Source organism: Alligator mississippiensis, chromosome 1 (genome assembly GCF_030867095.1).
Source record: "Alligator mississippiensis isolate rAllMis1 chromosome 1, rAllMis1, whole genome shotgun sequence".
Taxonomy (NCBI): Eukaryota; Metazoa; Chordata; order Crocodylia; family Alligatoridae; genus Alligator; species Alligator mississippiensis.
Window position 1 is genome coordinate 428,642,049 of NC_081824.1, and position 27,742 is coordinate 428,669,790.

Here is a 27,742-nt window from a genome sequence, read left to right on the forward strand (position 1 = left end):
AAAAGGCCCCAGGGCTTGTTGTGCACTGGCTGCACCTCTTCTGCCTCCCCTTGCCCGAGAAGCAGCGGGGCGAGGGGACCGGGACGTGCACGTCTGTGCGCGGCGGCAGACGCCGGGGTCGCTTCAGGGCGGTGGCGGCACCCGCGCGCGGCAGACCGAGGAAGCCGGCGGCGCTAGGGCCCCGTTGCGGCGGCGCCAGGACCCGGGGGGAGCCGGGCGGGCCCGCGTGTAGTTGTGGCCCGCACGCCGAGCCGAGCCGAGCGGAGCCGGGCCAGGCAGGGGAGCGGGGGGGCGGCGCGGGGCTGTCTCGCTCTCCCGCCGCCGCCGTGCGCGCGGCACCAGGTGCTGGGGGCGGCCCCGGCGCGGCGCGGCGGGCGGAAGATGGCGCGGGGCGGATGGAAATCCTCATGACGGTGTCCAGGATCGCCTCCGCCTGTATCATGGTGAGCTCCTGCCCTGGCCCCGCGCCCCGGGCCGGCCCCCGGGGGAGCGGGAGGAGCCGGGAGCGCCCGGGCGGCCCCTCAGCACGTGCGGGCTGGGGCCGCTGGCCGCCGCCGGCCCCGGCCCTGGCCACAGCTAGTTGGGTTGCTGCGCCGGGGCCCGGCCGGGGGGCCCCGCTCTGTTTCGGCTGCGGCGCGATCCCAGGTCCCGGCCGGCCGGCGGGCGGGGAGCCCCCTCCCCCCCCCGGGCTTGTGGGGAGCACCTGGGGCCTGGCAGCTGGATGCTGCACCCGCGCTGCCGGGTCTAAACGTGAACCTCTGTATTGGAGGCTTCAAAGGATCGTGTTTGTTGCAAAATTATTGCACGTGTAAAAAAAAAAAAAAAAAAAAAAAAAAAAAAAAAAAAAAAAGCGTGCTAATAAGTTGTCTTCATTACGGCAACCTAAAGGTCTCCAGCAAGCAAGCAGGGGGTCTGTAGAGTTGAAGCATTTTTTTTTTGTTTGTTTTTTTCAAGGCAAGCGGTCTTAAGAAAGTGCTGACAGCAAACCGAAAAAGTCAGTGAAGACCCCCTGAGAGTGACTTGGGATTTGCATCTGCTGCAGCAATTAGTTGCCTCTAAAACGATCCTACGTTTTTGAACACTTGTGCTGTTGTTGATTGTACATTGTACAGGGGTTTAAATTATCGTAGGGATATGATAATTATCATACACCTGGCAACGCTGGCCTGCACTGCTGCTTTTCCCTTTCCCATCTGCCCCACCCCTCGCTTCCCCCTGCCTCCTGGGTGTAGTCAGAAGCTGCCCTTGCAGGGAAGGGGGGGCCTGGCCTGGTCTTAGCACAGCTCCTCACTGCCCAGCCCCAGCACTGGTGCAGGCAGAGGCAAAGCCTTCCAGGTCCATGGACCAGATCCAGTGGCAGACCGTATGTTGCTCTCTGAAGTTTGAGTTGTGCATCCCTGATCTCCTGGATCCTTCTATTCATTTCCCAGTTTAAACTGTTTCCTACAAGGCGTTCTCTAGTTTTTTCTTTTTCTCTGTAGCTATTAATGGACCTCAAGCAATGGGCCTCTCCACACTTCCCATGGGAAACTTTCTGTGCAAATGTCTTAAATCTCTCTTTAAGGAAGCTTTTTTTTATTGTTATTATCATACTGTGTCAAGCAAAAGCTTCCAAGGAGGCTCAGCTCTCGTTAAACGATTAATTCCCTGCAGTCAATTCCTTTGAAATGCCTCGGGACTGGAAAAAGGCAGTGCATTTACCCATACAACACACTTATCCAAACGTCGCATAAGTGGTGCTCATGAAGTACACAGCCCTGGCAGTGCAATTATATAATATGGAGCTCCACATTTAACTAGTGGTGGTCATTTTACTGGTCTCCAGTAGTCAGTTTTGTGGCTGCCGTTTGAAACTTTGAAAAAGAAAGAACGCAGCTGACAAACGGAGAAGCTTCTGTGGATTTCAGTGTTTCTAGTAGCACCGCTTTGACAGCTGCTTCCCCTTCACAGTTTCTGTCTCTGATGCAGTTAAACAGAGTCTAGTTATGTTACAAGGAGACAGTGCAGCTGAAAGATTAACTAGTGAGTGCAGTTTAACTAGTGAGTGAATAACTGATGGTTATTACAGCATAAGCAATAGGCAAAAAACTGGGACTGGCAATATAGTTTTGTTCTGCTTCTTCCACTCATTTAGCCTCTGATGAAGTAAACTGCCACTTACAAAGTTTATGCATCTCTGATGTAGTCTGTAAAGTATAAATCTACACTGTCTTCTTCATTGTTTACATATAAATGGAGTACACTGAATATCTGTGTCCTGAGGTTGTCAGCAAGGTTGCTAGTAGACTCTGGTTATGGATTTTTACAGTATTGTGAAAACACTAGGCTTTTTGCAGACTAACAGCCACTACATACTTTATAGATACGGATATGGGATTGAACTGAACTAGTGATATAGGAATGAAACAGTAGTCTCTGAAGTCATTTTATTTCACTTAATCCTCTTTTATGATGGAATAACATATACGGATACATGTAACTGAGATTTTAAAATCAGACCGTAAATAATACCTAACCCACGATACTTTGGGATGAAAGTCTCTAAAATACACAATTAATTTTATAATGTCTGAGCTTTTATTAGGATCTTGTGATGGGACTGCTCAATTTAGATACTGTTTTAAAGCTGTGTGTTCAAGATTAATAGGTAATCTAGGATTGTAAAACTATTTAGAGACTGATAAGTTAAGATGTACTTTATATTGTGCTGTAATTGGTCATAACAACATAGGTAGGTGTCTGAAATTGAGTGTCATCTTTGAGCACCACTGACATTTCATGGCAGGCTTAGCAATACAATTTTGAGAGAACAAGTTTTCAAACCCCTCTTTGGAGTTTTTCAGCAAATACTTGTTAACCTTTTGTCCCACACCTCTCAAGAACTGGGATCTGTGCTGTGTTTCTTCTGTACTTATTATAGCAGATCAGTTATACATAGCTTATGTGCATTCATGTCATGCTTTGGCACTACTTTTCTGTAACTGTAAAGAGAACTTGTAAGACATATTTGCTGTATTTGACAGTGATGATCAATTAAAATAGCTGCTTGGGGAAGTGATGCGTCATAGGACAGGGGTGGCCAACCTGTTGCACATGGAGGAGACAGGCAGCACAGGAGCAGAAAGGAGAGCAGCAGAGGCAGGGAGCAGAGCAGCAAATCAGGCAGGGGAAGAGCATCAGTGGCAGTTGAGGAGGGTGCAGGGTCAATTTGTGGCACCCCTGCCAAAGGGGTTGGCCCCCACTGTCATAGAAGCTCTTCTACCTCTATCCCTTTCCTTTTTCTGGGAAAGAGGGAATTCAGATCTCTATTCTGACTAGTGATCTTTCCATGTATTTTACCTTTCTTGACTAAGCCTTTGATCCTTAGAAAGCAATGGGCCCGCATTTTACAGCTTATGGTGAAAGCCCAATGAAACCCTTGTGTGAGAGGCTGATAGGTCACTAGTATCACTTCTCTAGAAGTACTTTTTGCAGACTTCTTCTGTAGTGAAGACATGCCTCAAGCTACCTTCTTCTAGGATTGGAGAAGCCCAATATTCCTGAGTTTCAGTCTGTTGTCCAGCAAACAGTTCAGTCAGCACCTGGCAAGTACCAAGTTCTGTCTTGAGGCTAAAGCAAAGAAAATCTAATATATATGCAAGCACATGGAGATGATGTTATAGTTGTGATGCTTGTGTTTAATTTTTTTTATCTCGTTCATTACATTTGTATAACAAAAATATTTTAAATAGAATATAAGAACCTGTGCAATCTGTAAACTATGATTTGGTGCTCCAAAGTGCATGTGCTTTGTGTGTCAACTATTTGTCCTCCTTTCTTCTACCAGCTTATTAGCACTGCAAGTACACAACTCCAGTATTTAAAAAAAGAAATCACATGAAGTTAAATATCACTAAAGGAAATTTGTTTTAATCTTATACTCTATAAACCCTAGACCTTAAAACTGATGTTTTAGCCTTTACATCAGACAGCAAGAGATAGATATGGCTTGTATTAATATGCCATTTACAACAGGCTCAGAATGTGTGGAGTCTTAAATTTCCTTTAAAAAATGTTTCTAGCCCATCTCCCTGCAGAGAGAATCTTCCAACCAGAACTGAATGTAAGCTGATGTTTGCTTATATTGGTAGGCAGCCAGAAACTTAGACTGGTGTGAACCTCTGTCCCTTATTCATCTAATTGGAGCATCAGCTCTGAAGCCCAATGATGACACTTAGCATCAACATTAAATAATTGCTGATCAGTTTAGTAGCTAGAATAGGAAAGGGTCAAGTAGTAAAGCTCTTGCAAAGTCAAAATTGGGAGTTGCTCAGGAGGGGAAAAAAGCAATGGGAAAGACAGAAGAGAGCAATAGTGGAAAAAAATGGGAAAGGAAGAAAAACAACACAAATAACCAGAGCCGAAGAGGGAGTATATTTGTCATTAAACATGACTATTCAGTACTAACCGGACAAAGTTTTTTGCTAGATCAAGGAAGAAAATGTGCTGATACTCAGAACTCTGAAATCCCTTTTCTCAGATGTTGTCTAGCTCTGGAGGTGCCTAGACTCCACAGATACCTCATTTTTTCTTAATATTGAGGTTAATCAGATGCCCAATGTTCTGCATATATGCAGAAGTGCTCGACAGGGCTAAGTAGCTTATCATCTAGCTCACTCCAAGCCCCAACTGGGGTTCATAAACTAGGCACTTCTCTAAATATTTTCCCTGCAGAGCTTCTCAGGTCCTGCTTAATAGATGAAGCTTTGCACAAAATACAGAAGTTGGTTTTAAAACACAGCCATCGAAAGAGGCATTGAAGTTTTTCCCCTACCCTATCCAATAGCTCTGTTGATGGAGCGCTCCCCAGGGAAACCCAGATTTTAGTTTCTTTTCATTCTAAGGGTGTTCAAACCCACATCTCCCTCATCTCAGGGGAGGGTCCTAACATCCAAGCTATATGGCATTCTGGGGTGAGGACATACTCATACCCTCATTTTGAAGTGGTTTTACTTTGCAGAAAACAATTAGATTTAGTAGGACAGAGTGAGAGAGACCCTGACTTGCTATGGTCTAAGGACTCCACTCACCTGGAAAAAGAGGTGCCTGTATTCCAGAACCCGCTATAAGGACTGTTCATGTATTTTATATGAAACAGTTAGTGCCCTAAATCACTAGAATAGAGAGAGTCCTTCTTACTTACTCCCTCTTAATTTTGTTCCTGTATCATACACATTTTATTATTGCTCTTTCATTTTAAAGTACTCCTGGAGATCTAGTTGTACCATGATGCTAACAAAAAATATCATCCTGTGAATTAGGGGAGTAGTGTTGATACATAAAATACATCATTCACAAAACAGACCAGACTCCCAACCCCTTCAAAACAAATGGGCAGATGTAGAACCAGTAAGGACATCTTAATGCAAGTAGGGCTTTGCAAGGGGAATGCATGCACCCAAGTGAGGTTGAACACAAAAAGGGGTCATGCAGGGAGACAGGACAGGTTTATAAGATGCACTTAACATTGTTGTTTAAGGAAAGAGTTAGGATAATTCTAGGTCTGGTAACATTTGCAGTCATCATTTGTGTATATAGGCGATGGCGCTTATATTACAGTGTGAAAACTAAGCCCATTGATTTAAGTCTGCAAGTGCTAGCTTTAATTAAAAACAAAAAACAACAACACAAACTTGCATGAAAATGTGAATAGGGATGTCCCAGTTGTGAAATGAGTAACAGTGTATTGAACACTATGAAACTGGAAAATAAAATTGTCCTGTTTATAGAAAAATTTCATTAATTGTTTGAAATTGATTAGAGATGTCAACCTTTATACAGGAAATCAATGAAAGAATAATGTTTCTAGTATTTTAGTAGAGTAACTTATTTATATAACTGTTTTGGTTTAGTAATTTTTTTAGTTCAAGTATTATGCAGAGTTCTTAAATATGAATGATTCCTGTAAAACAAATTTAGGCCTTAAATCTTCAACAATAATCAGCCTTCAGTACTTCAGTGAGACTGCAAAGTTATTGCAGGTTCAGGGGTTGAAAACTCCTAGTCATTTGTATAGTCTTTATTTAGACATATAGGCTAAGGGCAGAAATTACACACACACTGTTACAAGTGATCGGAAACCATTTAAAATCTGTAACACAACAGAAGTGCAGTACACGGAAACCACTTTTAAAATGGCTGAAACCATTTTAAGATAAGTCTGATACTACATCCATCCAGGCTTAACTGATTTAACTTAAATCGGTTTATGGAACTTTGTCCCAGATCCCCTCCAGATTCAAGTTAACTCATTATCCCTCGGCATCCCAGGATGCTTTGCATCTCCTCTGCAAACCTCTTCCCTCACAGGGTGGGCAGGCTAGCCTTGGCCCAAGCTGTTTGCTCCAGCCTGGCAGGGAGGCATATTCTAGTGCCCTCTGGACCACTCAAGGCATATAGCTGCATTTCTGGAATCAAAGGTGAATGTGTCTGTTCTCTTGCTTATTGGTTCAGTGTATACAGTTTAGACTAACCTGCAATGATTGAATTAAATTTAGCCTCAGGTTTTTTGACTATCTGTATTTAGCACTAGTTATTTAGTTGAGGGGAGACTTTTACTTGGGTAAAGACTGAGGTTTCACTGGATTAGGCCATAAGAAAAATATGTAGTAAAGCTTTGGTTTTAGTTTGGTTTACCACATTTATCAAAGGTGGATATGAAACTTCCATTTGAATTAGAGAAGATAAATTATAGTTATTGAGTTACCTGGAGAATTGCTTTGGAGGGGGAGTTGTTCATCTTAGAGGGAATGAGATGCTGCAGCACACTGTCTAGATATGGTAGGGCGAGTTAGGCCTTCTGAGTCAGGTACTTTCATTAAACTATTGATATTTATTTCCAGTGAAAATGCCACCATTCAGATATGTTTCAGGGAGAGTTTCTCATTTTGACAAAATTTCCACAACTTTTCCTATCAGACTGACAAATTTCAGAATGTGTTAATTTCCTGTTTCTCATTTTGCAAAACCAAAGAAAAAACAGCCACCGAAAAAACCCAACTCAAACCAAAGCAATAGCAACCCCCACCATCGTATTTTAATGATTAAAACCTGCCAACACATCTCCACCACTCCTATAATAACTACACCCCACAACAAAAACATCACCATTCCTGGATCTCACACCTGCACCTCCAGAAATGTAATACATCTCATCTAGTGCACTAAATACCCTAGTGGAAAATATGTAGGAGAAACCAAACAACTGTATACCAGAATGATAGATTTTTAGTTTGCATTCAAAGACAAAAATACCCAATTACCTGTGGGTGCACACTTCTCACAAGACAGCCACTCTCTCTCCAGTCTCTCAGTTTTAATCCTCAAAGGGAATTTACAAAATACCCTTTGCAGATGAGCCTATGAACTTCACTACTGGATACAAAAATAATCATGGATTAAATATAGGCATTGGATTTATGGCACATTATAACCCATCTGCCATCTGATAACCCCAGGTAACCTCTCTATATATTTTACCAGCTACGTTTTATTATCAGGTCAACATTCCCCACTTCCCCTTCATCTACCTGTCTCACACTTATTGTCCCCCATTGCCTCTGATCTTCATTGCCACACATTTGCGTTTTCACAGACTTGCATTTTGCATATTGGCTTCTGTTCCACCCAGGAGAGCACACAAAACACCAGCAGACTCTCCCTATATGTGAAGAAAGGTGTTTGTGCCACAAAGTTGCAAGAAGTTTTTCCAACTATTTAGTTGGTCTAATAAAAGATGTCACATTTACACAAATAACCTTGTCTGCCTATGTTCTTAGACTGACATGGCTATAACCAGCACCCCTGAAACCTTGTGATAGAAGCTCTGTTTGCACTGCTCATGAAGTCATTGTTTTCACCCAGGTGGTTCACTCATCTGCTAAACTGTGTGCAACATGATGTAAAATAAATAGCTCTTACACAAAGTTTTAGGATAACATACTCTGCTTGCTGGCATCTGGCCAAGCTGTTCTGTTCACTTCATGTGATATCAGTTTGATTTCTGAATGCTATATGATACCTGATAAAAGCGTGTTTTCAAATGTTGTTACACAGTGAAAGCTGCATTTAGATTTTCACCGGGAAACACTGCCATTAAATACTCCTCACAGATTGCCAGTTTTAGATCTGTAGTAGAGGTGCACTGATACATTGGTCCCATGTCAGATTGGCACTGATATAAAGAAAATTGACTGTATCAGAAATCGGCCTGATGCAGTAGATAATGTGGCTAGTAAATGCCCCCTCCATATATACAGCTGCAGCGCAGCACATAGGTGGCACTGCCCAGCCAGGGTGGGGTGTGGTGCAGGACAGCCATGGCTTGTTCAGGGGATATGGGGAGGGGGGGCGGCTTCCAACACTGCATGCACCTTGGGAGGGCATCCCCTGGATCTGTACAGGGCAGGGCGGGCTGGGGCTGCGTGGGGCTTTTCCCAGCAGCGGGGGCTGGGCTGGGCTGGGCTGCACTTGGGGCAGGTAGTGGCAGCGCTGGGAGGAGGGATTGAGGGGGCTATGGCAAATTTTGGGGTGGCTGCAGCCCCCCCGTAGCTCCCTCCCAGCACCACCGCTGCCGCTCACCCCAAGTACAGCCTGACCCAGCCCCCACCAGGAAGAGCCCAGCGCAGCCCCAGCTCCAGCCCACCTCACCCTGCCCTGTGCAGATCTGGGTGCACATGCCCCCCATGCCTCCTGGGGTGCATATGGTGGAGGGAGCCACCCACCATGCCATCCTGAGCCCTGTCCTGCCCTGGCCTGGCTGGGCAGCACCTGCCCCAGCTCCACTGCCTCTCATACCGCATGGCAGGGGCCTCGGTCTGACCCCACGCCCCTTCCTTTCTCCCTCTCCTTCCACCACAACAGACTTACTGGTATCTTTATTTCTGGCAATGGAAGCTTCTCTTGCTTTGAGGGTAATAGCCAGTAAGAAAGTCCATGGCAACTTGGCTGTCTCCACAGCAGCATATTGTAGTTGCCCAGGAAGAATTAATGATGCATAAGGTCCCTGCAGATTTCAGGGACTGAACCTTCTTCCCATTCTATGCTGAAGGTTGAAGTGGAGTTTTTTGCTTCTAATTGGGAAATAACTCATGTATGATTTTACCATTGCAAAAAGAAGTGATGTCTTTGCAGGGAATAAGGCTCTGTGAGGGGAAAATGCTGGAATAACTACATTGCATCTTAATCGGAGGTTTAGAAATCCATCACACAGGGGAGTAGATGGCTTGGTTGAGTGCCATCAGCATCTGTAGAATCTAAACGTCCTTTTAGGAAAAGGTTTTTAGCCTCTGTGATTGCAAGGAAAACATTCCAAATTTGAAGAGATTATAATTAATGGAGTGTTTTTTATCCTAGCCTGCTGATGGATGGCTCCAGTTTCTCTGCTGCAGCTTGCCGAGATACAGCAGAGTGAAAACTAACCAAAAACTTGTCACTTTAGACTACTGCTATTCAGAAGCCTCTTGTCAGCTTTGTACTGCTTGAAAGCTGTGAGTAGAAACTGAGTTGGGCACTTGCCATCGTATTGAGGAGGAATAGAATAGCAGAAATCCTGAAGTGGGAGAGGCTAGAGTAGTGGAAATGCTTCTCCCTTGCAGGAGCTAGAAGATCCTAAGGAATCAGAAGGAAACAGAGAAAGGGAGAATTAGAGGAGGATGAGGTGACTTTACAAATTGCTTGTTGATACTGACTGGCACTATTAACCTTATATATTAGGCTGGTAAAATTCAGTCTTCTGCCTGTTAGGAGTCTTAGCATTGTTGGTTGTAGCTGTGTTGGTCCAAGGACATAGGCAGACAAGGTTCTTTGGGTAGATGTGTAATATCTTTTATTAGACCAACTAAATAGTTGGAAAAATTGTTCCTGAAAGCTTGCAAAGAACAATCACCCTTCTTCAGGTACAGGGAGAGTCTGTAAGAGTCTTATAAGTCCTGTAAGACTTCCAAAATCTGTGTGGGTAGGTTGATGATGGTATCCAAGGGAGACAGTAGGTGAGAGAGATACTTTATAAGAGAACTAGGTATGTAGAAGGATAATAAGAAAATAAAAGTGACACAACCATTAGGCCTTTGCGAGTAGGCAGCTATTCGATCTGGCTTCGGATCCAGCCACTTCAGATGCCAGGGATCTAATCTGGAACTCTGGACTGGGTTCCCACTTTGATCTGGCCAGAGTGGCTCCAGAGCTTCAGCACTGCCTTGGAGATCCGGCCATAGGGTGTAATGGGGAAATCAATTAAATATCTATAACTTTGTTGTTTTTTGTCTGATTTGGATGAAATTTGCAGGGGTGGTAGCCTGTGTTGAGAGCATGAAGCCTGGCAAATTTCAAGAAGATCGGTGCAGGGGTTTTGGGGGGGACTGTACCCCAAATTCCCAAAAGCAAAACTCATGTCACGTGTATGTGTTATACCATGGGGGGGGGGGTGAAAACTGCAGGGGTGACAGCCCCTGGTGAAGTCACAAAGCCTGCCAAGTTTCAAGAAGATCAGTGCAGGGGTTTGGAGGCAACTGCACCTCAAGCTGAGGACAAGCAAAACTCGTGACATGGGTGACACTGTGTGTGTTAAGGCGCAGCAAAGTGAAAGCTGCAGGCATGGTGGTCCCTGCTGCGACCACGAAGTCTGCCAGCTGTCTAGGAGATTGGTGCAGGGCTTCTGGGGCCCTGCACCTCTAGCTGCTGACAGGCAAAACTCATGACAAAGGTGCTTGTGCAACTGACTGTCTGTCTTGGGGCAGTTGATTGTCTGTATTGATTCTTTCTTCTCCTTAGTCTTTCCTCTCCTTAGTGGTTTTGTAGGTGTTAATTGTTGCTAATTAACGGGTTACATTAGCTAGCAACTGTGTATTGAGCTGGTCCCTGAGTGAATCACGATTGATTGGTAACTGGTAACACAGTAGCTTAGCAGCCAGGCCTGCAGTAGTTCCCTCCCCTCCCCACCCCACCCCACCCCACGACAGACGCAGTGGCACAAGCACCCATGTCACAAGTTTCGCCTGTCAGCAGCTAGAGGTGTAGGGCCCCAGAACTCAGAAGCCCTGCACCTATCACCTTGACAGCTGGCAGGCTTCGTGGCCACAGCAGGGGCCACCATGCCTGCAGCTTTCACCCTGCTGCCCCTTAAGACACACAGTGTCACCCATGTCAGGAATTTTGCTTGTCCGCAGCTTGAGGTACAGTTTCCCCCAAACCCCTTCACTTATCCCCTTGAAATTTAGCAGGCTTCGAGGCCTGAGCAGGGGCCGCTACCCCTGCAGTTTTCAGCCCACTGCACCTTAACACACACAGGGTCATCTATGTCACGAGTTTTGCCTGTCAGCAGTTTGAGGTGCAGTTGCCCCCAAACCCCTGCACTGATCTTCTTGAAACTTGGCAGGCTTTGTGGCCTCACCAGGGGCCACCACCCCTGCAGTTTTCACCCCCCTGTGCTGTAACACATAGACATGACACAAGTTTTGCTTTCAAGAATTTGGGATGCAGTTCCCCCTGAACCTCTGCACTAATCTTCTTGAAAAACTTGGCAGGCGTCATGCTCTCAGCAGAGGCTACCACCCTTGCAAATTCCATCCAAATCAGACAAAACACAACTAAGTTATAGTTATTTCATTGATTCTCCATTATACCCTATGGCCAGATCTCTGAGGCAGCTCTGAAGGTTTTCTGAAGTGCTTCGGAAGCTCCGAACTGCTTTGGAAAGCCTAATGAAGCCAGCACTTTGATCCAGATGTGCTGGTTCGGACGCTGAATCGTCTGAAGCTTCTCCAGATCCGAAGCACGGTCTGAAGCCTTGTGCAGCCCTAACAACCCTAACGGGATCTTGGAGTCATTATTGACTCCAAGATGAACATGAACTGCCAATGCTAGACCACAGCCAGCAAGGCCAGCCATACCTTGTCATGCATCCTAAGATGCATCTCAAGCTAGTCTGGAGAGGTGATACTCCCCCTCTATGTGACTTTGGTCAGGCCGCAGTTGGAGTACTGCGTCCAGTACTGGGCGCTGCACTTCAAAAGGAATGTAGCCAGCCTGGAGAGGGTTCAGAGGAGGGCCACCCACTTGGTGAGAGGGCAGCAGGACAGGCCCTACAAGGAGAGACTGAAGGACCTGAACCTGTTCAGCCTCAGCAAGAGGAGGCTGAGGGGGGACCTGGTGGCTGCCTACAAACGCATCAGGGGAGATCAACAGCAAATAGGTAGAGCCCTTTTCTCCCTAGCATCACCTGGGGTGACAAGGAACAATGATAATAAGTTGATGGAGAATAGATTTAGGTTAGAGATCAGAAGGCAATATTTTAGTTAGGGTGGCCAAAATCTGGAACCAACTTCCCAGGTAAGTGGTCCTCGCCCCTACCTTGGGCAAATTCAAGAGGAGGTTGGATGATCTTCTGTCTGGGGTCTTGTGAACCCAGCATTCATTCCTGCCTGTGGCAGGGGGTCAGGCTAGATGATCTGTTCAGGTCCCTCCTGACCCTAGCTACTATGAAACTATGAAGCCATGGGGAGAGGTAGATAGAACAAGAGAAAAGGCACTGAGGGAAATACATGCTGATAGTAGCTGAGGTTTGGGTTGTAGCCGTGTTGGTCTAAGGACATAGTAGCTGAGAGCGTATATGGCAATCTATAGGAAATGAGGGGAAGTAAATGAAACCCAAAAGGAGGGAAAAGCTAAATGCAGCAAGGAACCTTTTAAAGAAAGTTAAAAAGTATTAAATTAAGTTTTCAAAAGTTTATTCTTTGAAAATTGTTGGAAAAGGGTGGCTGATGGGGTATTTCAGGTATTTTTCACCCTGGTTACAAACATTTATTAATCCCTTGGTAATGCTTTGAGGCCCAACCCTTACTGTGTTAGATACTTTACAAGATAATAGCAATTCAAGCTAAAAGAGTAACTTGGTAGCTGGCCTCAATGTTGACTGGCTTAAATATTTATTTCAAAACTGAACATTACCCTGAAACTGAATTCCCATTCTTAAAAAATAAATTAGTAGCTGTTGCCTTCAGTGATAACCAACAAAGTTCCCTTTGCATGATGAAAGTATTTGTCACAGATGTCGGGGAAAGTGATAGCTTATGCATACCCAACTATGCATTTCATTTCAGACAGATGGTGTTTTGTTTTTATCATGTAAAGCTTGTTTTGTAAAGGAGAGAATGATGCTTTGGGGCAGACCTACTTAACTAACTGCTCTTAAAGCTTCCTTTTGATAATTTCTGAGCATGCTTGATCAGTATGAAGCTTTAGGCCTCAGATGTGTATGCAATGATATTTTTGACAAGCAGGAATCTTGCTCTATTTTGTTTTTGTTACTTTGACAAATCAGGACAGTTTACAAATGCTAGCAGTGTTTTTGCTTTGTTCAGAACAAACAAACTCAGACTTCTAAGGTATTTTCAAAGCTCGTGCTGTAGCTTTGAAACAGAATTCTGAACTAATCTAATGTATGTGTAGGTTCTTCACTACAGCTTTCTAGGACACTGCAGATTTCATTTTGAATTCCTAAGAACTGTTGCAGTGTATGAGGAATTGGTTCAAGGTGAGAAGCTGTAGAGCTTCAGGTTTTCTAGAGAGGAAAGCAATTAAAGTTGTTCTTCTGGCCTTGAAAAAGCATGTCCAATTAATTAGGACACAACTTGGTATACATAAAATTGTCAAGGTAGCATGTCTAAGTCTGCACACAAAATGATGCAGATTCTTTCCCACTGGTGCCATCGAGAAGATTGGCATAAAGGAGTATAGAAGGTTTGGTATCCCTGTTGCCGTTGCAGGAATGTATACTTTGTTATCTTAGTAGATGGGTAGATAGTGGTAGTTGCCTGTTTTTACCCACAGCTAAGAAGTATCCAAAATAATACATTTTCCTGGGACAAGCCTGGCTAATTAGAGTTAATTGTCATCCATTTCATTCTTTTCAAAGCACCCAGCACTGTGGTGCCTGCATGTGTAAAAATGTCCTGTGTGTGCAAAGGGCTGTGCAGCTGAAATCAGTCAGAATCAAACTCAACTTCAGTGTCTGTTTTTATCCCCTGTTAATATGAATTCAGACTGAAGACAGGGCAGGGCAGTACCTTACAGTGACTGTAGATGTGCTGGGAAGCTGCTTTGGCAGGCTGTAGTTATTGTGCATCCAAGCAGATTTGATTAATTGAGTCTGCTGGAGTTTGGCAATCACCGCACTTACTAGCAGCCTCTCGCATCTCGTGTATCAGCGTCCCTGAACTTCAAAATCATGGTGGGGGCACTTGAACTAAAGCTCGCAGAACAAATTTTAGTTCAAGCACCCCCGCCACCTTTTTGAAGCATGGGGATGCTGATACATGAGACACTGTGGCATTTTAATTAGAGAAGCTCTCTGAGTCGCAATAATTAAAGTGCCCCCACCCCAGAGCACATGTAAAAAGTGCCTTTAGAGACTAACTGGTTTAGAGAGGCATAGGCATTCATGGGTCACAGCTTATTTCATGAATGGACTTGTAGAAACATCTGACAAAGTAGGCTGTCGCCTTTAACCAGAATGTTTGGTACTGGCATGACAAGGTTCGTGGCTTGGCTTGCTGCTGGGCTCCGACCTTCTCAGCCTTGCTTCTAGACTCTTTGGGTCCTTTCCCCTCATGGTTATCTCACCTATCATGACTTGATGGTATAGTTTGGTAGGGAGACTGCCCCCAAGAGGCAGATGTGGGTTTTGGGGTAGGTCTTTGTCTGAACACAGGCCCTACCTGGCTTTGGCTCATTTTTAATTTGGCTGGGTCCCACTGCCTGGGGTGCACTGCATCAGGACCCTAGGTTCTTGGGTTCCAGCTCTAGCCCCTTATTGGGTCTGGGCTACTAGGCCCCTAGGCGTGCCCCTTGCAGGCATGGGAGTTACACTCCCCAGTTTTTGCTGTCAGATATGCAGTCCTCTGACACACCACAATCTTCCCTCTGAATTGATTTGGACTCTGTACTCAATACTCCAGGGTTCTGGCCCCCAGGAGCATTTTGAGCTAGTTGCCCTCACCACAATCCAGTGGCCTCCAATCCACCTTTTACAGCCAAAAGTATGAGTAGTTGCTCCCAAAACATAAGGATCACAAAACACAATCTTCCCTATCGGGGTTAATCTTACCTTGTGGTAGCACCAACGTGAAAGTCTCAAGGTACTTGGCTTTTGTTGCTTACAGTATGGGATTTCTTTTGCCCTTCTGTGGCACAAAATTCTTTCTCCCAGGCAATCTGGACTGGCTTATCCCTGGAGCTCTACCTCATGTAGCGTCTACAGCCAGGATGCCACTTGTGGTCTAAGCCCTGGGCTTTTGTGCCTCTGCCTGGGTCACCTGACCCTCTACTTCTGCTCCAGGACAGACAATCACCACCCACGCTGGGGCAGACAGCCATCTTATTTAAGGTACCTTTTTGCCATTAGGTTTGTTTAAGGGGCCGGGCTGGCCAGCAGGCTCTGGGCTCCCTCCCTCTCTAAGGAATGGGGCAAGAGCCCTGTGACATGCCCATGAAAGCTTATGCCTCTCTGAACCGTTTAGTCTCCAAGGCTAGGTACAGATGTTCAGGAAGGTTAGGGGGTGGTTAGATCATATTTAAAATGTCCAGTCAATCTAACTTAGTTCACTTAGGTAAGGACCTTACACTTAGATTGACCTAACCAGGAATCTAAGTGCAAACTGTACAGAAGTTCAGGAAGTTTAGATTAGTCTAGAAGGCTAGGGACAGAAGTTACACACAAACCAGTTTAAGTGATCAGAAACTGCTTTAAACCTGTTACAGAACAGAAGTTCAGTACACATGAACCAGTTTCAAAATGGCTAAAACTGGTTTAAGATAAATCTGATTGAGCGTAGTATCAGACTTAACTGATATGGGTCAAACCGGTTTATGAAACTTCTGTCCCAGACCCCTTCCTCACTCAAGTTAAATCAGATTCCCCCAGCATCCCAGCATGCTTTCCAGCCATGTGCTGTGCTGTGCTGTGCTGTCTGCTCCAACAGAGAAGGGTTGGAGGGGTAGAGAGAGAGAGGCAAGGACTGTCCCCCGCAGGCAAACCCCAGCTGGGGTCTGGGGCCAGGGAGTGGGGGTTGAACCTCACTTCCCCTGGTTAAACCCCTCTTCCTCAGTGTACAGAGCTGCCCTACCCTGCTAAACTTACTGACGGCTACTGCTGGCGGTCACTGTGGACAACAAATCCCAGAGGCACTTGGAAACAGGAAGAAGACATGATGAACAACCCTGCAGTCTTGCTTGTGATGCTGGACTACAAATCCCAGATACCTTGGGGGCAGCAGGAAGAGGAAGTGCCAGAGAGATGTACTCTAGCACCCCCCAGCGCCTGAACTGAGTCACTGCAGGCATGTGGCTGCATTTTCTGAATCAAAGGTAAATGTATGTCCAGTTGTTTCTCAGTTTAACCTTTGTAGCTTGGACTAATCTACAAAGACTGAATTGATTCAGCCTTGGGCTTTTTGACTGTCTGTACTTAGCCAAAGTGACTGTACCTCCAAGGTAGTCTGCCTTAGATTAGGTCCAATAAGACTGATCTATTTGAACTTCTATACAGTTCCCAGTGTAGCCCTGGGGCTGGGAAAGCCCAGATGCTGGCCCCAGCCCTGGGCTTGTGCTTTTCCTGCTGCCCCCCATCACTGAGCTATTTTTAGCCCCCAGCCCTTCAGCTCTCCCTCAGATAGGCAACCCTGCTCTGTGGACCAAGCAGTCATCTGTCCGTCCCCCCTGAATCCTCCCAACCCCCTATCCCACAAGCCACTTGTGGTGCCAGGAGCCTGTTGAAGTAAGTCAGGGTGGGGGTGAGTGGTGGGTGTGATCAGGGTGGGGTATGTTCAAGGGAGGGAGTCAGGGGGCTAAATATAGGCTCTGAACCCTGCTGCCTTTGCCCTGGGAGCCAGACACTGGCTCCGCTGTGCGTCCCCTGCCTTCCCAGCGGGCGGCAGGAGGCCCGTTAGGCATCGTGTGGCTCCTTGGGCAAAGGCAGCAGGGCACAGAGCCCCAGCCGTCAGCGGGCAGCCTGGCTCTGCTCTGCACACAAATCCAAGGGGCACATGCCCCCCATTACTCCTCTGGAGGTGCATGCAGTGGTGGGGAACTGCTCCCCGCCCCTCACCTCTGGATGAGCTGCCTGTGCCTCTGTTGCATGACCTGTGCCCCAGCCTGTCTGTGTGTCTGCCCCTCACTTCCAAGCCACAGCCTCCTCCCCCCCAGCCCTGCTGCTGCCTCTCACTCCTGACCCACAGTACCCCCCACATCCTGCCAGGGTGTATGGGGACCCCTTCTCCCCAGGTTCCAAACCCTTCACACACACAGCCCCCCACACCTTCACAAATACCCCCCTGCCACACAGAAAAAAATATTTTTGAGTAATATCTTTACTCTTATTGCCTTCTATGGAGTTTGGACTAGTTATTGCACTACGGCTAATTGTTAATAATGTTTATATTTTACATAAAGGCATTGTAGTTTTAGTCTAAGAATGATATAGTGCCATTGTTTTGTCCTTGTGTCCTTGTCATAAATCAGATTTTTTTTCCCAAAATCATGCACAAGTGATGGCTCTTTCCACTGCTGCACTGAGGTCTGCCTTTGTACAGGTCTGACCAAGGAGTCGTCAAATGAGCAGATGCACTCGCATATATTTGTGTCATTAGAATAGCTCCATTTGATCACGTTTGTTTTTGATCTTTCAGTTTTCATGTGCAGGCGATTCAGGCATTGTCATGTTGGCCAGTTTAGATCAGCCTCTCTGGGAAGGTCTTCCAGAGGTTCTAGGTCCATTTCAGTGTACCTGACTGCATGTAATAATCTTCCCTTCCATAATCTCAGTTGTTCCCTGTCTGCTGTCATGTCCAAGTGCTCAGCACTGATCAGAAAACTCTTTTGTGCTTTAAGCCATTTAGTTACTTCTGTGTGACCATAGAGTTGGATGTCTGGGATCTTCCATCTGTGTTGATCTCCTTTTAGCATGTTACCTTTCTTCAGGTGATGCAATGCCAGCCAGGAAGTACAGGCTATCCTTTAGTGCTGGTTTTAGACATCTTTTTATTTCATGACAGCTGTCATTTAAGATTGGGTCTAGTTTCTTGGCATGGACTGATTGTTCCTATACTGGACACGCATGCTCTGCAACAGAGTAACACAAGGCAATAGCAGAGGTTTGTAATGTAGCTGGGTTTTCTTCTCGCTGTGAGTTGACCAGCTCTCGAAGCATGTTGTTGCAGGCTCTGACTTTCTGTTTAGTCTTCTCTACACATGCTTTAAAGGTAAGTGTTTGGTCCAATGTAACCCCCTACTACCCAGTGTTTGTGTGATTAGTCAGTGGAATTCCATCCTAAGTGATGGTTAATTTCTACTTGGTTGCTTCTTCACAGGTGAAAAGCTGTGATCTGTGTCTTGGTTAGGTTGGCGTGAAACTGATTCTTATTGTAGTTATCTGAGAGGTTGCTCAGTGCACATATTAGTCTGTTCTCGACAATGGTGAAGTTCCTCTCTTGCGGTGTGATGCATAGATCATCAGCATATATGAAGCTGCTCATATATAGGTTGGTCATTGGTATATATGTTAAAAAAAGGATTGGTGTTAGCATGCTACCCTTTGGGAGCCCATTTCATTGTTGTCTCCAACAGCTCTGTTTCTTGCACAGTTCTACATAAAAATGTCTATTTTCCAAAAGAGATCAGATGAGCTGCACTAGGTGGTAGTCGTGCATCGTATCATAGACTTTGGCAGGCGGGTTTAAGTAATTGATTGTGTCATATTCTGATAGGTCTACAAACACAGTACCTGTTATGCCTTTCTTGAATCCATCTTCTGTATGCTGGGTGATATTTAGTAGTTGGCCAGTGCAGGACTTGTCTGGTCTAAATCCAGCTTGTTCTAGTATTAGATGCTGTTCAATATGAAGTGAAAAGCAAATAAGAATAAGGCATTTGTAAAGTTGATAAAGATGGTATAGAAGGGACACTGGCCTAAAGTTCTCTGGACCAGAGGCATCCTTCCCTGGCCGTAATAGAGCTATTACATAGGCTTCTTACCATAGTTTAGGTATTGTAAGGGTTGATAAGCAATTGTTTTAAAAGGTGTGATACCCATAACTTAGTTGTGGGACCAAAGTGCTTGATCTGCTCCATGCATGTGTCATGGAGTCAAGCTGCTTTACCCTTCTTCAGGTGACTTATTCTGGTGTTAAGTTCATCCATTGTGTATAGTGTGCTGAACTGATTTTCCTCCAGATCAGTTTGCTGTCTAATCTATATATATATATTAGGCTGTTCATTTGAAGTGTTACTATTGAGTAGAACTAGTGAGCCACCTGGTTGGCTATGAAGTTGTGGTATTGCTGTGCTTTCTTCAGATTGTTACACAGCTTGCAAATGGTCAACCGTATTTTCAAGCTAGTATGGGTCATATCTGTTCCTTCGATCAATGCTTTCCATTTCTATTGCCTTTCTTCTTGAAGCTTGTTAGTTAGGGCTGTCCCTGCCTCAATAGTGTGTTTTGAGAGAGGATCTCTTTAAAACATTTACTGGTATTTTCTTGTATTTGGCTGCTAATAGTAAACCCTGGTATATACTCAGGTCTGCATCCTCAAGTTGTATACTTCTTGGAGGTTTTACTTAGTGCATTCATGAAGAGGTTATAGTTATCTGAGGCTGGCTTGATTTGTGTTATTTTTTGTCAAGGTCTTCAAAAAAGTCTTACTGGTCTGCTTTCTTAAAATTGCTCTTAAAATTGAAGTGTCTATGCATTGGTACCGTATTTGTAGTTATGGCTTTGGTGACATGGGTAGCGATAAGTCTGCACTGTGTGTGGGGAATGGGTTCCAACATTTTTTTTTGCACATAACTTCTATGTTGCTGTTAACAAAGGTGATGCCTGGATTATAGCTTTGTCTCTGTCTGGAGCTAATCAAAGACCCAGGTAGGTTTGAGTCATGGATCAGGATTAGGTGGTATGCCTTGGTCCACATCTCAACAAAGTTGCCATTCTCATTGTTTTTGCTCTAACCTTAAGTGACACTATGGCTGTTAAACTCACTGATGATCATGTGCTGTTTTTTTTGTGGTCTTAGTTTCCTGGGCTCTCAAAGGTAAAGCGCTTCGCTGGAGGCTTATAAATGGATGTTATTGAAATGTTGTACATATTGATAATAAAGATTTCAGTGTCATTTTGTTCTGTCATCGATGTGTTGATGATGAGCTCTGGTTGTATGAAGATAACGCTGCCGTATTTCTCGTGGTGCCTTTTAATGGCAAACCTTATCCCAGAGATCAATGGCATATTGCTGTTGGGCTTTCTGTGTGTCTTCTAGAGACAGAGCACAGGACCATTGTAAATCCTGAAAAGAATGTCCTTTTTGACTCCTGTGAGTCCCTCAGTGTTTACAGAGATGACTATCAGTGCTAGCACACAGCAGGTGAACCTGTTGCAAGTTAGAGGTTTGCATTATAAATGTCTGAGATTGCTGATAACAAGGTATTTAAGAGAATATAGCAGATTCATTGGAATCTGACCAGGGTTGCAACGTGAACACTTCTGCTATGGCCATTATTAAGCCAATCTTTTCAACATTTGTATCCTGATGAGGCTAACTTAGCATTACATAAAATAAATAAAGATCTCGAATCCAATCTGCATCTAGTTTTCCCTGAAAAAGAAAATACGGTTACAGTGTACAGTGCCTTGCAATTTTGTAATTATGTTTTAGCTCAGAAAGAACATGTTGCATGAATATTTTGTTAATCGTTCTTTGTCATTGGCTGCAGTAGCATTGCAGGTGCAACGCTTGTTCTGAGCCCACAATATTAAATAGAGGTCAGTCAGTCAAAATGTTCTGTCCTTTTTTTTTTTTAACTATTTAAATGCCACAATAATTTTTTGTTACTAACATAAATTCAGACTTGGTCACAGTGGCATTAGACCCCAACTATCAGGGGCCTTCAGGGAAACACATCTATCCAAACCAATACTTTTGCTTTCTGACCCATCTGGGATCTTTTCAGAATCTTACAAGCCTTCATGATTCATCCTTTCAAGTAGTTGGCACATATTTTTATTGTATTTCCTTTCCACAGTAACACAAGTGAGAAGCATTTAAGAAACAACAATCCTTTAAAAACATTAGTTGCCAAAGGCAACATGCATTGAAATGCAAGATTATTGCTTGAGAATTTTTTTTTCTTCTCTCTTTAGGACCTTGCAAAAAGCAGTAACATTTAATGTTTGAATCACGGTTCTGTTTTACTTTTTCCTCAGTTCAGACTGGGGGCAGATTAGGAAACAATCTGCTTGTATTGTATTTACATGAATAAACCATATTTTGGAAACACTATGCTGGTGGTCAGATGTATCACTTGCTCTCCTAATTTGGAGGAAGTAGAAAGGGCCATGAGGCTAGAATCCAGTGAAGCAGCGAGGTTCTTAGAATTTAGTCTGTAAATATATATTGGTCTGAAATCTGGAATTTTCTCCAGAACCAGGCTATTCTCTTGGCTTTATATGTGTTTAATATTACTGCTTTAGTCCCTAAATTGGTGAATAGAGAACTTTATCTGTCAGTCACTTTATCTAGACTTATTTGGCCTAAGAAAAAGGGGGCTTGAAAGAAAAGAACGTTAACTAAATTACACTGAGAAGTTAGAAGTGCAGCTACTAAAAGGGTGACCATTTTAGGCAGTCACTGTTAAAAGAATATTAAGTTGGTCATCATGATCAACTCTATGGGAGAGAGAAATGCTGTCTACATGTCTGTTTCTGGCTGGCTAAAATGGGTTTTTAAGAGCTAAATGCTATTTTACTACAGTTGGTGCTAGTTCCCCCCCCCGGAAGATATTTAAAACATTCTAGCTATTTCTGTGTATGGCAGCTTTTTTCCTGCTCTATACAGATTCTCTGTAAGTATTGTTTCTACATACATCACCAAAATACAGTGTAACCTCTACAAAAAACGAAATGTGTGGCTAACTTATTTAGGAAAATGTGGTAGATTTTACCACTTAAATTGGTCAGGAAGTCAGTCAATAACATTTTTACAGTTAAATCCCCGAACTAGATATTCATCCCCAGTTTATCATTATCTTCACTTGACATTGTAAGATTGGATATGAGTTAAATTTTTGACCTTAAGAGAGAATGAGAATGCAAGATTGCTAACGTAGCAGTTTAGTCAAATTCACACTTTGAAAGTGAGGCTTCCTTTGCTTGTATAAGAAGTAGGAGGAAGGGGACTAGGTTTTCAGACCTGCAATACTGTAGGGTAAATAAAATTATTATTTTAACATTGAATAGGCAAGCATTTTAAGTACTCCTTAAACAAATCATAAATAAGAAATAGTGCATATAAGGATCCAAAATGTCAATGCACATGTGGGTTTAAAACTAAGACCCTTTATGGATCATAACATTCAGTGTTGGTTGAAAAATGCATTTATTTTTAAAAGCTTAGACCCATCTATTTGAAGAATAGAAATAGGTTTACTTTTGATCAGTTTAATTGTAAAAATCAGCAACTTACATTTAAATGCAAGATGATTGCATTTAAATGTTGAATAAACATAAATGTACGCTACTTCTGTTTTATGTACACCTCCCCACACACACACACACACACACAAATATGTACATTATATAAATGCATTCAGGTGTCCAGAGGCATGGACACATCATACAATGTTCACCTGCTTTTCAGACTATATAACAAGCTGCTGGAAAAAAGGAATCTGTCATTCTCTTAATTACTCAGAGTCTCTTGCTTGTTCTTGCATCAGGACTCCCTTCCTGGCCTCCATTTTTGAGCTGTACTACCCATTGAAAGCTTCAGCGCCTGCAGCTTCTTTGGCGGCTTTCATCAATCAGTTTTATGTCATTCTGGGTTATCTTCAGTAAAAACTACCTATGATCTAGCACCCATGCTTCAAATTCAATTTGAAAAGACATGTTTCTCCATAATTTAAATGTAAGAATTACTTATTGGGAATGGTGGTGGGCCCACTGATGTTTAGAGACTTTAAGATAAGATTGCATATCTTTTTTAAAGTACGCCTTACTCCCGCTGTGGGAGGAATTCTGTGGTCTGTGTGTGCCTGGGGAAGGGGTTAAGCTGGTTGCTCTTGGTAGTCTGTTTTTGGACTCTGTTTTAGATTCCCTCTGTTTCACCCACTGTCTTTATGGCCCTGTAGAAAACAGGTTGCTTGCAATGCACTTGCCACACTCCTAATGTTGCAGCACTCTGTTAAAACAGCCATTATAATTTAATCTTATTCTTCAGTCAGTCGTTTGCAGAAGTCCAGAAGAAAACTTTTCCCCAATGCACTGTGCATACTTTGGGATTTTTTCCCCATCTTCCTCTGGAGCATCAGTGATATTTCATAAAATGGAGTAGATCAGTATTTGTAAGTGGTTCATATGATCCTCTTCAGTACTCGCCTGATTGCTTCCATCCTCCAGATCTGATAATATTCCCCCAGGTCCATTTGGCAGGGGCCTGTGCTCACAGGTACCCTTCCTCTAAAATACTGCTCTTGCTTAATCAATTTTCTGACATTGCTAGAGCTGTAGGCATTGCTGACACCTTGGTTTTTTCTGTTCTTTGCCAGTGGCACACAGTAATTTAGTCTCCTGAGTACTAAGATGGTTTAGTTTAAGTAGGGCCTTTAGGGCTCAGACAAGCTTATCTAATGGTCCCTCCTGGCCTTGGAGTCTATTAAACTAAGAAACAAGACAACACTGTTGGTTAACATTGAGAACATCTCTGAGATAAAGATGACAAATTCAAATATAATAGGTTTTTTTAAAGCTTAGATGCTACAGAAATTACTGGCCCAGGATTTTTGTCTTTCAAGGGGGAATCCACTTGCCATTATTGAATTTGTTAGTTGTTATATAGTAGACAAACCATAGAGAGATCCTCTGAGTTAGCTTAAGAAAATAAGGGAAGAGACAAACTGTATCATAACTTTTGAAAAAAGAAATTTTGGATAACCTATAATTTCACTTATATCAATGTAGTGTTTTACCACAGAATAAATTTAAAAAATAGCTCAGATTTACACTTAATTTCCTTTATGTTTGTGAATAATACCATGTTATATTCAAGAATACCATCTTATTGAAACTATATTTCAAGGAATGTATTGAATGGAAAAAGGCGGGCATAGTAAAGGAAGATTTGTTAAGCATTAATATATTAAGAACTAAAAAAAATTGCTGTGTGACTGGTTAGGCTGTCTAGCCATTCCAAAACTATAAATACAGCTTCAGCATGCTGCATTTGACTGGAAATAGTGATAAGCAGAGATGGAAGTGTTCCTTATAAAATCTGATATGTCAAAGAGCTAGACTATATCTGTGAGAAGACTATAATTGCAAATTACATGCAAATTAACAGTGTTAAATAACTATGAAGATCATTTGAGTTTGTTTCTAGGCACAGTGGGATTTCTGTTCTCCAAAGAACTAGAATAAAAAAAGACATTTTTCTGTACTGAAATATTTTAGATGAGTAAGCAAAAGATCTCCTTAACATAGGCTAGAATAAGTGTTTTGGTCCTTTAGTATACTTCAAACATATGCACATTGTGTGGTAAAATGTTGATATTCAGTACCATTTCAGCATCTGTTCCAAAATTCTGATTCAGATTGTGCGGGCCTGAGCGAGACAGGAGGAGCGGGCGTGGAGTGGGCTGCTGCAGCCGTGTTGGGCTGAGCCTGCTGTTTCCCCTTCCTCTTCCCCCTCCCACCCCCCATCTCCCCGTGTCCCTACCATCGTGGCGGTGAGCTGCCTTTTGTCAGAACGCTTCTTCATGCTCTCATTGACTGTCAGCCAATCAGAGCGCGAATAGAGTTACAGACAGACAGATAGACTTAGGCTTTTATAATTATAGAATTATAGTGATTGAGGCACTAGTAGGCTTTCAGATGTTTTCAGTTGATATCTATCTATCTATCTATCTATCTATCTATCTATCTATCTATCTATCTATCTATCTATCTGTGGTGACATTTCATTTTAATTGTGGATTTTGGCGTTTTTATTAGATAATTTATGATTTTTTTTCAGGGAAAACCAGGATCTCTGATCATAAGTGACAGGATGAGAGAGGGGGTGACAGAGGGATTCTTGGTGAAACTTTTGAGCTCATATTTGGTGATGTTTGCTGGACATTCAAGGCTGGTGAAGAAACAGGAACCATTGGAAATGGGAAAGAAAGGCACAGCTCAGCTGTGCAAGTGAAGAGGAAGTTGAAATGTATGCTGTGTAGTGGCTCATCATGGCTTGAAAAAGAGTCAATGTTAAGGGAGACTGTACTTAATGAGCAATACTGTATATTTTATTCAGATGGGCTGTATTACCCTATCCTCGTAGTAGGGATGCCCATAGGCGTCTTGATCATTTTACTAAGATCAGGTGATCAGCTGAGACCTTGATCATGCCTTAAGGGCAGAGAAAGAGACTGATGGAACATCAGATGGCAGGAGTGGAGGAGGAAAACCCGAAATCCAAAACAGTGGCAGTGGTGGCTGATAACCAGGATGTGGAATGAGCAATAAAGAGCAGAAAGGAAGTCTGGAGATGGAAGGAAAGTGGATAAAGGTGGAAAAGCAGAGAGAAAACAAAACAGCAAAAATGAAAGCAGGAGCAACAGCAGAGACAACAACAGAGGCAGCATCAAAGAAAGTGGTGGTGAGAAAGACAGACAAGGCCAGAGGGATGACAGGAGAAGAGGAGAGTGGGAGACAGAGCAGGGGCAGCTGGAGAAGGATTGTTGGGAGCGCAATGAAATGGGCCGAGCAAGAGCAGCATGACAGGAAGGTATGAAAGAGACATTGCAGGATGCTGGTCCAGAGTGCAGACTACAGATAAGGGCAACTTTAACTGGCAACGGGGTGCAGGAGGGATTGACAATGAGCAGAGGATTTTGTGGAGAAGTTACTGTTTGAGATATTGGGGGTGTACGTGGAACACCTGACCAGCATTATTGCTTTCTCCAACCGAAAGATGTGGCAGCTGACTTACTGGAACAAAGAAGAGTATGACAAATTTTGGGAGAAATATGCAGAGGAGGTGGGGAGGGAAGAATTAAAAGGGTTAAAGTTTGTAGCAGCAAAACAGTCAAGGAAAAGAGTGATTATTGTCCAAGTGTAAACATATATTAGAAGCATAAAACACAGAAAGGTATCTGGGAAAATATGTACAAAGAGTTTTGTGGGTTGAGAAAATGTGGGACAAATATGATATTTGAACCAGGTCTTGGAGAGCTTGAGTAGTGTTATAAACAAATGAGTGGAGCAGAAGTGGTGTGTGGCACCTCCTGTTGTTGTCTAGATAGGGCCAGTTTTGGGGGTTTTATAATATACCACAGGCAACTGAAGCAATGTAGCAGTTGTGGGCAGGAAGGACACTGTCCCCTCATAGTGTTACAGGTGCGAAGGGATGGGGCACAGAGCAGCAGAGTGCCAGGAGTTCAAAAAATCTACTGTAGGGAGGAGAGACATTTGTACCGTAGGTACAACAGCTTTTGCAATCAAGGTCAGACCCCCCAAGGAACCACAAGAATTGGAAAGAGACAGTGAGGAAGAAGAGGGGCGGGAGACTGAGATAGAAATGGTAGAGCAGGCTCCATGGGGGGAGAAACAGAGATGGAAGGAGGTAGAATCTGTAATAGAGGCTGCACAAGAGAGAACTGGAGACTATGGAAGGGGAGGAGGGAGCAACAAACAGTGGATCAAAAGACATGGAAGTAGGGGTGGGGAAGAAGGAAGAAACCTGGCAGACAACAGAAGTGGAGATGGAGCAAGGAAAAGAGCCACAGAGACAGGTAGGAAAAAGGAAGAAAGTGCAGGGACAGAAAGTCAGGAAAAAGAAACCTGATAAAGAGGGAGGTGAGTCAGTCTCAGAGCTGGAGAGCAGCTTCCTGCCATTAACTTCCCTGGGCTCCAGCCTCGAGTGGAGATCAGGGGTGGGAAGTTGCACTGAGGAAGGAAAACAGAAACCTTAATAGTTGCAGAAGTGATCAGGAAGCTTGCAAGAGCAACAGGCATGCCAAGGTGGGAGGGCAGAGTCAACTACAACAAGCAATGGCACAGACTATCCTTAAAGGGACAGGTGCACTCAGTTTAATACAAGCACAAGTGCACAGATTATAGCTTCAGTTAATGTCAGGAGTGTCTTAACAAGGACAAGAAGAGAAAAGATTGAATCAGTGTTAAAACAAGCATGGACAATCATAATCTGTCTACAAGAATGTGGTATACTGGGGAGCGGGTATACCACCATTTTGAGAAGAGGTAGAGATGGGGACCATCTTGGAGGTCAAGGACCAATAAGAACAAAGTGGCTCGAGTGGAAGTACTGTTCAAGTATCCAGAGCTGAAAGCACAGTAGGTGGTAGACATCATCAGTGGCAGCGAATGATAATATCAGTTGGGGGAGCAGAATTAGAAGTTTCACTATATATGCAGCACCAGAACGGGAGGGGAAGAAGGCTCTGCTTAAAAAACTAGCAGTTTATATCCTCGGAGGGAGACTGTGGATAATAGCAGGGGACTTCAATTGCATAATAGAAGCAGGTGACACAACAGGGGAAGGAGGAGACAGAAGTTTAGACAGTTCATCCAGATTGTTAACAAATATAATTAAAGAAGCGTTGCAAAGAGATGTGTGGGCAGGAGAGAAAGTTTTCACTAGAGCAGACCCCAGAGGAAAGAAACAGT

At 43.8% G+C, this 27,742-nt stretch overlaps 1 protein-coding gene across 2 annotated transcripts in view; it reads left to right on the plus strand.

Annotated features, from left to right (window-relative positions):
* The first annotated feature begins 243 nt into the window (after window positions 1-243).
* Window positions 244-27,742, plus strand: part of USP12 (ubiquitin specific peptidase 12) — a 98,831-nt gene continuing 71,332 nt past the window's right edge. Inside the window, exon 1 of one of the 2 annotated variants that reach the window (XM_059720283.1) lies at window positions 244-443. In XM_059720283.1, the coding sequence (XP_059576266.1) occupies window positions 396-443 (48 nt within the window). In that variant the 5' untranslated portion in view covers window positions 244-395. The remainder of the gene's footprint in view (window positions 444-27,742) is intronic. The other variant, XM_059720275.1, reaches the window with a different exon arrangement.